The 11,992-nt window shown below is 38.2% G+C and overlaps 1 protein-coding gene across 4 annotated transcripts in view; it reads right to left on the reverse strand.

Moving 5' to 3' along the window:
• The window catches only part of TERB1 (telomere repeat binding bouquet formation protein 1), a 43,925-nt gene extending 34,826 nt beyond the window's left edge, over positions 1-9,099 (reverse strand). For all 4 annotated transcript variants that reach the window (XM_013052180.2, XM_013052179.2, XM_013052178.2 and 1 more), the window contains exon 1: positions 9,069-9,099. In XM_013052180.2, coding sequence (XP_012907634.1) covers positions 9,069-9,099 — 31 coding nt within the window. The remainder of the gene's footprint in view (positions 1-9,068) is intronic.
• Between the last annotated feature and the right edge of the window lie 2,893 nt (positions 9,100-11,992).

The raw sequence follows: 11,992 nt of genomic DNA on the forward strand, positions 1-11,992 counted from the left end.
AAGCTCCCTGCTCACTGGGGAGCCTGCTTCTTCCTCTCCCTCTGCCGCTCCACTACCCCACCCCCTGCTTGTATTCTCTCTGTCAAATAAATAAATAAAATATTAAAAAACAAACAAAACAAAACACAAGAAAGAAAGAAAGGAAGAAAGAAAGAAAGAAAGAAAAGAAAAAAGTTCTCAAATTAATGACCTCAGCCTCCATCTTAAGAAACTATAAAAACAGGGCACCTGGGTGACTCAGCTGGTTAAGCAACTGCCTTCGGCTCAGGTCATGATCCTGGGGTCCCACATGGGGCTCCCAGCTCCAAGGGAAGTCTGCTTCTCCCTCTGACCTCCTCCCCTCTCAGGCTCTCTCTCACTGTCTCTCTCTCAACGAAAGAAATAAAATCTTTAAAAAAAAAAAAAAGAAAAAAACTATAAAAACAGTAAATTAAACCCAAAGTAAGTAGAAGGAAGGAAATAAAGATCAAAGCAAATAATCAATGAGACTAAAAGAAGAAAAACAATAGAATTGGTTCTTTGAGAAGATCAATAAAACTGATAAATCTCTAGACAAACTGATAAGGAAAAAGGAGCAAAGACACAAAATACCAATACCAGAATGAGAGATGGCATCATAAATTCCATTTATATTCAAAAGATAAGTAATAGTTATGCGCAACCTCTTATCCATAGATTCAATGACAGGTGAAATGGACAAATTGCTTGAAAAACACAAATTAGGGGTACCTGGATGGCTCAGTCAGTGAACCACACAACTTTTGATCTTGGGAATGTAAATTCAAGCCCCACATTGGGTGCAGAGATCACTTTAAAAAATAAAATCATTATTCTTTTACTATTGAGTAGTATGTTGTTGTGTGAATATGCCACAATGTGTTAATCCATTAACTATTTAATGAACACTTGGGTTGTTTAGTTTGGGCTATTCTGAATAAAGTTCTTTAAAAATTCAAATAGAAAAAAAAAATTAAAAAAAAATCATTAAGAAAGACACAAACTGGGCACCTGGGTGACTCAGTTGGTTAAGCCTCTGCCTTTTAAAAAAATTATTAATTATTTTTATTAACATATAATGTATTATTTGCCCCAGGGGTACAGGTCTGTGAATCATCAGGCTTACACACTTCACAGTACTCGCAATATCACATACCCTCCCCAATGTCCATAACCCAACCACTCTCTCCACACATGCCATCCCCTGAACAATCCTCAATTTGTTTTGTGAGATTAAGAGTCTCTTACGGTTTGTCTCCCTCCCAATCCCATCTTGTTTCATTTTTTCCTTCCCTACCCCCCAAGCCCCCCACTCTGCATCTCAAATTCCTCATATCCGGGAGATCATACAATTGCCTTTCTCTGACTTATTGTGCTTAGCATAATACCCTCTAGTTCCATCCATGTCATCGCAAATGGCAAGATTTCATTTCTTTTGATAAGCCTGTGCCTTTTCCTCAGGTCACGATCCCAGGGTCATGAGACTGAGTCCTGTGTCTTATGTGAGGTCTCCCTGCTCAGCAGGAAGTTTGCTTCTCTTCCTGCCCCTGCTCCTCTCCCATCCCTGTTCGTGGGCACACACATGCTCTCTGTCTCAAATAAATAAAATCTTAAAAAAAAAAAATAAAAAAGAGACAAATTATCGAAACTCACCCAAGAAGAAAACCAATAACCTAAATAGTCCTATATCTATGAAAGAAACTGAAATACTTTAAAAACATTTTATAAAGAAAATTCCAGGTTCAGATAGTTTTATTTGTAAACTCTTCCAAATGTTTAAGGAAGAAGTAATACCAATTCCACACCCAATTGGTGGTGGGGGGGATGCATACCGTCTCCCTGGTTACCATGGAATATGGGCCCTGCCCTTTGGGAGCCTTTTTGGGCGCCAATCCCAATCAAGGTGTAATAAGCAGGTTCAAATGTCTACCAGGGTAAATTGTAACTCAATTGGTCACCTAGCATCACTGTGGAGTTTCCTGTGTGTGTTACAATCTCATTGGCCACCTGTGCGTGGCCAGGCCCGACCGCATGGCCTTTGCCCTTAAAAGCTAGTCTGTGAAACAGAGAAGGGTCGCCCTCTCTTGTAAGAGGTGCATCCCTGAACGTTCGGTTAGATTCTTGATGCTTGGTGCGAAATAAAGCTTTGCTTGACCTTCGCTTTGTATCAGTCTCACTCCTTTAATCACGGACCCATTATTGGGGCATAACAATTAGAAAGAAAAAAAAGACAACTAGAGACCAATATCCCTCATGAACATTCATGTAAAAAATCCAAACAATTTTAGCATACTAAACCTAAAAACATATTAAAATAACAATACATCATGACCAAGTGAGTTTATCCTAAGAATTCAGGGTTGGCTTAAGATATGAAAAATCAACTGATGTAATACGACAAACCAACATTGAAAACCATATGGTCATCTCAACAGATGTAGATAAAGTATTTGATAAAATTCAACATTCATTTATGATAAAAAAGAATTGCAGCAAACTTGGAATAGAAGAAAACCTTCTCAACATAAAAAATTATATCTACAAAAAAAAAAAAAAAAGAAAGAAAAACCCTACATTAAACATAATACTTAACAGAGAAAGACTGAATTCTTATCCCTGAGATGAGGAATAAGACAGAGATGTTTAGCATTATACAGGAGAGTCTAGCCAATGCCATTCTATTTGACATTCCATTTAACATTGTACTAGAGAACAAAGCAAGTGCCATCATGTGAGAAAAAGAAACAAAAGACATTCAAATTAGGAAGGAAGTAGTAAAACTATGTTTTCATGTATAACATGATCTTCTATATAGATAATCTGATGGAATCTATAAAAGAGCTGCTGAATAAAATAAGATTTCAGTGTATCGATTTAACATACAGAAATCAATTATATGTCTATATATACAAGCAATAAGTAATTAAAAATTAAAATTGAAAAATAATGCCATTTATGGGGAGCCTGGATGGCTCAGTCAGTTGAGCATCCAACTTTTGATTTTGGCTCAGGTCATGATCTGACAGTCATGTGTTGGAGTCTTTCACTGGGCTCTGCTTTGGGCATGCAGCCTACTTTTAAAACAACAACCACAATGCTGGTTATAAGAGTATCAAAAATACGAAATACTTAGGGATAAATCCGACAAAAGATGTAAACAACATGTCTACTAAAACCTAAAAAATACTTCTGAGACATATTAAAGAAGATTGAAATAAAGGGAATAAAACATTTTTTCATGGGTTGAAGGACTAAATATTGTTAAAATGTCAATTTCCCCAACTTGATCAACACATTCAATATAATCCCAACAGGTTTATTTTTTACAAAGGCACAAAGGCAATGCAAGAGAACAAAGGATAATCTTTCCAATAAATGGTACCGTAGCAACTAGATATCCACATTCAAAAACATAACCAAACTTAAATCAAACCATATACAAAAACTGACTCAAAAGGGATTGCAGACATAATGTAAAATCTGGAACTACAAAACTCTTAAGAGGTAACACAGGAAAAAATCTTTCCACCTTGGTTTAAGCGAAAACTTCTTAGACACAACATAAATAGCACAATCTGTCGAAAAATAATGAATAAACTGTATTTCATCAAAATTTAAAACTTCATTTTCTTTTTTCTTTGAAGATTTTATTTGTTTATTTGAGAGACAGAGAACACAAGCAGGGGGTGGAGCAGAGGGAGAAGGAGAAGCAGCCTCCCAGCTGAGCAGGGAGTCTGACACAGGGCTCATCCCAGAACCCTGAGATCATGACCCAAGCCAAAGACAGACACTTAACCGACTGAACCAACCAAGCACCCCTCAGCAGTTTCATAATTTGTTAAACATATATCTATCATTTGATCCAGCCATTCCACTCCTAAGAATTTATTCAAAAGAAAAGCAGGTATGTGTCCATACAAACACTTATACACAAACGTTCACAGCAGCATTATATGAAATAGCCAAAAACTGAAAACAACTGAAATGTCCATCAACAGATGAATGGATAAATAAATTATGGTGTGACTATATGCTATCACTAAGTATAGCAATAAAAAGGAGTTAACTGGGGCGCCTGGGTGGCTCAGAGGGTTAAGCCTCTGCCTTTGGCTCAGGTCTTGGGATCCAGCCCCCACATCTGCTCTCTGCTCAGCAGGGAGCCTGCTTCCTCTTCTCTCTGCCTGCCTCTCTGCCTACTTGTGATCTCTGTATATCAAATAAATAAATAAAATCTTTAAAAAAAAGGAGTTAACTATTGATATATGCAACCACATGAAGGAATCTCAAAATAATTATACTAAGAGAAACCACATAAAATATATACTGTATTTTTCCATATATTGGGGAAAAACGTGAACTTCTCTATAGTAATAGAAGGCAGATCAGTAGTTGCTTGGGGAAAAGGGGTCCAGGAAGGGTCAAGAAGAGGTATTATAAGGGTGCATGAGGATATATTTCTTATCCTGATTGTGCCACTATTTGTATATACCTCCCCCCCACACGCACATATATACATATATATATGTCAAAATCTATGAAAATATAAACTTGAAATATTTATTTGCAACTAAAAATGAAAGACAATCATTTTCCTATAAAACTCTTCACTATAACCTTTAAACAATTTCTTCTCTTGGTTTTAAGGATTTAAATAAAATTGTATGCAGATTTTGTCATAATGCTTGGATTAACATTTAAGGTTCTCAAAGATACAAGATTAAGAGAGAACACAGAAATATAGAGGAGCACACTAAAAGACTATTGTCAATCAGTATTTAGTCTTCCTCTTAAAAGAAATTGAACAGACAATTTGGTTCAATAAAATTATTCATGACTCAACTTTTTAATGAAAAACCACAGTACAAAGGTTATTACTAAATTAACTTGAAGCAAAAAATAAAAAAATAAATTAACTTGAAGCAACTGCAAACATTTATTGATCATATTCTATATTAATAGAAACTGTAAGAAGGGCAGTTTGACTGTATAGATAGCAATAAGCCACTTATCATCAAAAGCCAAAGAGAATTTTTAATGCAACATGATTTTCAATTCCAGGCACAAACACAGAAAACAACACACTTCTTTATGTATTCCTCTATTCTCTCCTGTACTCCCCTCTCCTACTTTGATATTTTCTATTAGAATCTCTCCCTTTCCAAACAAGCACCTAACGACACCTACAACTCAGTTTTATCGTCTCTAGCCTATCAACCTAGTTCCTTTAATACTTCCGTTAGAAAATAAAACAAAATTTGGGCGTCTAGGTGGCTCAGTGGGTTGAAGCCTCTGCCTTTGGCTCGGGTCATGATCCCAGGGTCCTGGGATGGAGGCCCACACTGGGCTCTCTGCTCAGCAGGGAGCCTGCTTCCTCCTCTCTGCCTACCTGTGATCTCTATCTGTCAAATAAATAAATAAAATCTTAAAAAAAAAAAGAAAACAAAATCTCAAGTATATACAATACAAAAGCACAAGTTATAAAAGAAAACTGGACAAATTAGACCTAAAAATTGAAATTTTCTGAGCTTCAAAAGATATCAAGAAAAGACAACTCAGAGAAGGGAAGAATAGATCTATAAATCAGATATCTGATAAGGGGCTTGTGTTCAGAATATACAAAGAACTCTTAAAACTCAATAATAAAAAGATAATTTAAGTAAAAAGCCTAGAATAGACATTTCTCCAAAAAAGATACACAAATGGTCAATTAGTATATGAAAAGATGCTCAACATCATTAGTCATTAGGGAAATGCAAACCAAAACCACAATTAAATACCCCATTTCACAGCACCTGTTGGTAAAGGGACTGCCTTTGGCTCAGGTCATGATCCTAGAGTCCCAGGATTGAGTCCCACATCAGGCTCCCTGCTTGGCAGGGAGTCTGCTTCTCCCTCTGACCCTTCTCCCCATCTCATTCTTTCTTTCCCTCTCTCTCTCCAATAAACAAATAGTTTAAAAATAGTTTTAAAATACCATTTCACAATTCATTTGGATGGCTATAATCAAAAAGACAGATTATGACACATGTTCATATTTGAAGAAACTGGAACCCTTATACATTACCGTAGGAACGTAAATGGTACAGCCGCTTTGGCAAAAAGTGTAGCAGTTACTCAAAAGGTTAAACATGAATTTACCAGAGACTCATCAATATTACTTCTAAATATATACCAAGAGAAATGAAAACATGTCACACAAAAACGTGCACATGGATATTCACAGCAACATTACTCCTAACTGCTCAACAGCAGAAACTGAAATTTCCATCATATCTCGAAGAGATAAACAAAATATGATATATCCATTCAATGGAATATTATTCGGCAATAAAAAGGAATGAAGATACTGATAAAACTTGAATAATCCTTGAAAATACTATGCTACGTGAAAGAAGCCAGCCACAAAAGCCCACATATTGCATGATTCAATTTATTTATTTATTTATTTATTTATTTATTATTTTTTAAAGAGTTTATTTATTTATTTGACAGACAGAGATCACAAGTAGGCAGAGAGGCAGGCAGAGAGAGAGGGGGAAGCAGGCTCCCTGCTGAGCAGAGAGCCTGAGGTGGGGCTTGAGCCCAGGACCCTGAGATCATGACCTGAGCCAAAGGCAGAGGCTTAACCCACTGAGCCATCCAGGTGCCCCTATATGATTCAATTTATACATCCAGAATAGGCAAGTCTAGAGACAGAAAATAGACTAGCAGTTGCCTACAACTGGGGAGGGGTGTGATTGCTAAAGGGTACAGGGTTTCTTTGGGGGGATTAAAAATGAACTAAAATTGATTGTGATGACAGTTGTATAACACTGTGAATACATTAAAAAAACTAAATTGTATACTTTAAATGGGTGGATTGTGTGGTATGTTAGCTATATTTTAATAAAGCTAATCCTTTTACTCCTATTGTTCACTGAGGCTTCTCATTTTATTTCCTTCCGTATTCATCCTAGATCCCATAATTCGTCACCTCAACCATATCTAAGATTACTTTGATCCTGTCCTTCTACTAAATGTGTCCTATAATCCTAACCATGACTCAAAAACACTTTGCTTTCTCTGCTCTTTCAACCCAAATTTGGGCATTTCTAAAGGAAAAAAAAAAAAAACAAGCAACAATGCCATTACAAATATTTGATATGCATTCCCAGTTATAACCCCCATATCTACTCTGCAATGCCATCCATGGTCAGCTCTCTCTCTCACACACACCCTTCTGCTTCCTCTGCCATTTTCCTTAGTGGCTATTCTATATCTTCAGTTATCTTTAAACCTCCAACCCTTGTCCCACATCTCCTTCTCTTCCACTTTGTTTTAATTGGGTTTCCCCAGAAATAGACCAAGAGACAAGGATTTGAGTGTTAAGTACTTTATGAGAAAGTGAGAGGACAGGAAGGCAGACAGAAGCAAGTTATTATTAAGGATAACTGGAGCTTCACTGCACAAGGGAACTCTGGGAGCCAGGGTGGAACCACGTGTCTCAACCATCAATGAAGAGGATTTATTCATCAACTCCAGTCAGTCATTCATTCAGGGCTGCTCCCAGGGAAAGGGCTATTATCTGGCATCTCTGGCTTGCCTTGCTTTCTGGGCAAAAGCAGGTTACAAATGCCAAGATAAGTCCCGAAAGACACAGATGTTAGGCCTCACAGAATTATCCACTTTCCACAACACAGAATTCCTACAAAATATTTACAGCCACACTCATGCTTATCTCTTCCTCCACAATCTCAGAACAGGCATCTTAGCACCTTCGTGTTCCTGGTTAATCCATTCACCTGTGTTGTGGGACCCTACTGCGACTACAACTAGCACACTTTAGTGGGGGTATTTTCCCTGCCCAAAATGACTTCCCTCCTCTTTTTTGTGCTTTCTTTGAAGAACTTTTCCTCAAAATTCTGAGTCTCCCAGTGGTATGAACTGAAGATTTCCTTTCTTGCTTGTACTAGTTCGAGTTGATTTCTCTCACAACAACTCTCAACTGGCACACACAACTCTCAAATGGCACCATTACAGTCCCATGAATTCCTTACAAATATATTTATTCATTTAACAAATACATATTGCCTGCCTACTATGCATCTACTCTGTACTAGATGGAGATTTTGATTCCAAGGAACTCAAAATCTGGTGATGGAGAGAAAGATGTAATTCTCAGAGTGTAACGAAGGGTGTGAGAGGGGCATCTACAATTATCCCCGTCTCTTTTCAGTTTTCTTCAACTTCTCCCTCTCCAGAATCTTCATTCCCTCTTTATATATTCTCTTGTTTCTACTCCCCTTACAAGGCTCCCTTAACATTACAGTCTCCCTCTAACTATTACCATATATCTTCAGTCAAGCTTTTAAGAAGAATTAGGTATTCATAAGTTTCCAGATCCTTATTTCCCATCCAAAAGTCAATATAGTGCAACCTGGCTGAAATGTATTAAATTTACTGTTAGTAAAACAAATGATCTCCTAAATAAAAATCTAGTGGATAATTCAGGCATAAAGTGAGGACGTTTGACACTGATGAGCTCAAGCAATCTTTCTCATGAAGTATTCTTACAAGGCTGGTTTCCACAATTCCATATTCCTGACTTTCCATTCACCTTTCTGAAATGTTTTTGTCTTTGAGGGCCCTCTTCCTCAGCCAAACCCTTAAACGATGGTGTGCATTAAGGAACACCTTTCCCCAACCTTTTTTTTTTTTCTTTTTAAAGATTTCCTCTCTGGTGAATCTTCTCCATGGCAATGGATATAATTTCTACCTTTCTAAGGACAACTCTGAAACCTGTACTTCCATATATATTTTGGCAGTAGTTCTCTCAGGTTCCCACTGTTCTTGTATATATCTCTATTAAATCAGCTATCATATGGTATTCTTATTATCAGCATGCCTGCCTTTACCCATTAGAATGTCAGTATCCTGAAGTCAGTGTGACAGGCAGGGTAGATGCACAATAAATATGTATGTAAATTGCTGAATAATTCTTTCATTTCCTGGATCCTGTCAGATAATCTGCAGTGTATCCCACAAATAGATTATAAAATTAATTCCAAATAAATAATCCATTAATTTCTCACCTTGTATGTTCTTTGTGTCCTCACTTGCCATGCTCATCTGTATTCTTTTTCCTTATATTTCACCTATAAGAGAAAGGCATTCTCTTAGTTTAAATCAATGTTTGAGAATTACAGAATTATAAATGTAAAGGAGTAGGAAAAAAATAGTTTTCTAGAAGCCAGAGAGCAGGGACTGAATCTACAGCTAATTAAATATGTGATAATGGGGGCACCTGAGTGGCTCAGTGGGTTAAAGCCTCTGCCTTTGGCTCGGGTCATGATCTCAGGGTCCTGGGATTGAGCCCCACACTGGGCTCTCTGCTCAGCTGGGAGCCTGCTTCCTCCTCTCTCTCTGCCTGCCCCTCTGCCTACTTGCAGTCTCTACCTGTCAAATAAATAAATAAAATCTTTAAAAATATATATATATATGTAATAAAGGTTGCACTTAAGTTCTCAGAGGCTCAGTTTCCTCATCTGCAAAATAGGAAATTCTTACTTTAAAAAAGTTGCTGCAATAATTAAATTTGAAAACATACATAAAAGCATGTGGCATTCTTAAGTACTACAGGCATTTGATACATTTTATTAAATAAACATAAAAATGGCTGGTTAACTGAATCTAACTGATCCTCTTCTGGTACTCCTTCCTTATTTTCTTTCTTATAAATTGTCATCCCATCATTTCTGACCAGTCACCCTCCATGAATCAAAAATTTAAAACACACACACTTAAGAGCTCCATTTCTCTACACAAGCTAAGTTTAGTATTAAAAATTTATTTTTTGGATCCCTGAGTGGCTCAGCCCTTAAGTGACTGCCTTCAGCTCAGGTCATGATCCTGGAGTCCTGAGATCAAGACCCACATCAGGATTCCTGCTCAGCGGGGAGCTTGCTTCTCCCTCTGACCCTCCCTCTTTTCAGGCTCTCTCTCTCTGTCAAATAAATAAAAAAATCTTTTAAAAATTTATTTTTCTAAAAACTTGGGTTTTTTCAACACAGCATTCTACTGTTAAGCTAAAAATTTTGTTTATATAATACTTGTTAGAATTTTTAAAATAACCAGCAACCCTGATATCCCATCTCATATGCTAAACTGAAAAAAAATCTATCAGAGTCCAATTAACTTCTTAGAGTCATCAGGACTCACAGAACTCTAGAATTCTTACTTACTCCAATACTATATGGTTAAAGGAAGATAGCTATTTATCCTTTCTATTTTTTTCTCATTCCCAGAATAGAAATAAAATTCCTAACCAAAAAACTAATGTGAGAATCTTTTTATAAGGTAATATATAAATATATACAGTGTTGCCTTCTTTAAAAAAACTTAGATATTCCATTAAAAATAATAGTTGGGGAGTGCCGGGGTGGCTCAGTGGGTTAAGCCTCTGCCTTCGGCTCAGGCCATGATCCCAGGTTCCTGGGATCGAGCCCCACATCGGGCTCTCTGCTCTCCAGGGAGCCTGCTTCCTCCTCTCTCTCTCTGCCTGCCTTTCTGCCTACTTGTGATCTCTGTCAAATAAATAAATAAAAATCTAAAAAAATTTTTTAAAAAATAGTTGGGGAGTATTTGGGGGCTCAGTAAGTTAAGCAACTGCTTTTGGCTCAGGTCATGATCCTAGGTTCCTGAGATAGAGCCCTTCTTCAGGCTCCCTGTTTCACAGAGAGCCTGCTTCTCCCTCTCCCTGCTGCTCTTTCTGCTTGTGCTATCTCTGTCAAATAAATAAATAAAATCCCCCCCTCCAAAATGGTTAGGTACATTATGGTGCATTCACAGGATACTGTTACAAGAATATTGATATTTACTTGAAATGTTTAATAACAAGGCAAAATGCTTCTGCTACAATTAATCTAAAAGAACAAGGCTCAAACTTTTATCTACAGCATGATCCCCATTATGCAGAGGCAAACATAAAATATAACCACATAGAAAATATCATATTAACACTTGTCTTTAGCTGGTAGTTCTATGGTGTCTTATACCACTTTTTTCTATTTTTACAATTTTTTAAGAGACTATTTATTTGACAGAGATCACAAGTAGGCAGAGGGAAGCAGGAGAGCAGGCCCCCCACCCGCAGAGAGCCCGACACTGGGGCTCCATCCCAGGACCCCGGGATCATTACCTGAACCAAAGGCAGAGGCTTTAACCCACTGAGCCACCCAGGCGCCCCTATTTTTACAATTTTTATAATAATAAAAATCTTCTAACATTCAAGTCCTATCATAGGCAAATGCTGCATTCTGTAAACCTCATAAATACTATCTTTTTAGTTTTTAGAACAATCCTAAGAGGGCACTATCAGGATGATCCAGCTTGGATTCATACACTGCAGAAAACTCCCTTACAGTAGGAGAAGCTTGGGAGAAAGGCCCAGAATGCAAATAAATTAGCTGTTACAATAGTTTAAGTAGATTGAGAAATAACAGGCGCAGAAAACGAGCTGAGGGTACCAGGAGTGAGTTCACACTACATGTACATTGCCAGACTCAGTAGACCGGAACGGCTGTTTTGCCGCAACCCTCGTCACCTCTTCCGGGTTTGCACAGGTGGGCGACGCCTGATCTTTCCAAGGAAGAAAGGCTACCTCCACCCCATTTCCCCAGTTTGCACTCATGGACACCAAGGCCCAGCTCACCTAAAGGGCTGGGAGATCGCCTTTTGAAGAACAGAGGTCTTCCCCAGGCCCTCTCTCCTCAGACCAGGGCTCTCCAGCTCCTGCCAAGGACGGGATGCTGGTTAAAGGCGCAAGACACGCCGGGGCCCGGCGATTCACCAGCTGCGAGATGGCGCCCCTCAAGTGCTGCAGCCCACGCTGCCCGGCCCCCCCGTCTGATAAAGGGCCCCACGACTGGCTCCCCATCCCTCCCATACTCCAGAATCCGGCGAGAGACCAGGGGGGATTCTCAAGTATAATCGGGGTTGGAAACTTCTGTGGGCTCCA

Source organism: Mustela putorius, unplaced genomic scaffold, assembly GCF_011764305.1.
Source record: "Mustela putorius furo isolate JIRA1106 unplaced genomic scaffold, ASM1176430v1.1 tig00000174_pilon_pilon_pilon, whole genome shotgun sequence".
In the NCBI taxonomy this organism is placed as follows: Eukaryota; Metazoa; Chordata; class Mammalia; order Carnivora; family Mustelidae; genus Mustela; species Mustela putorius.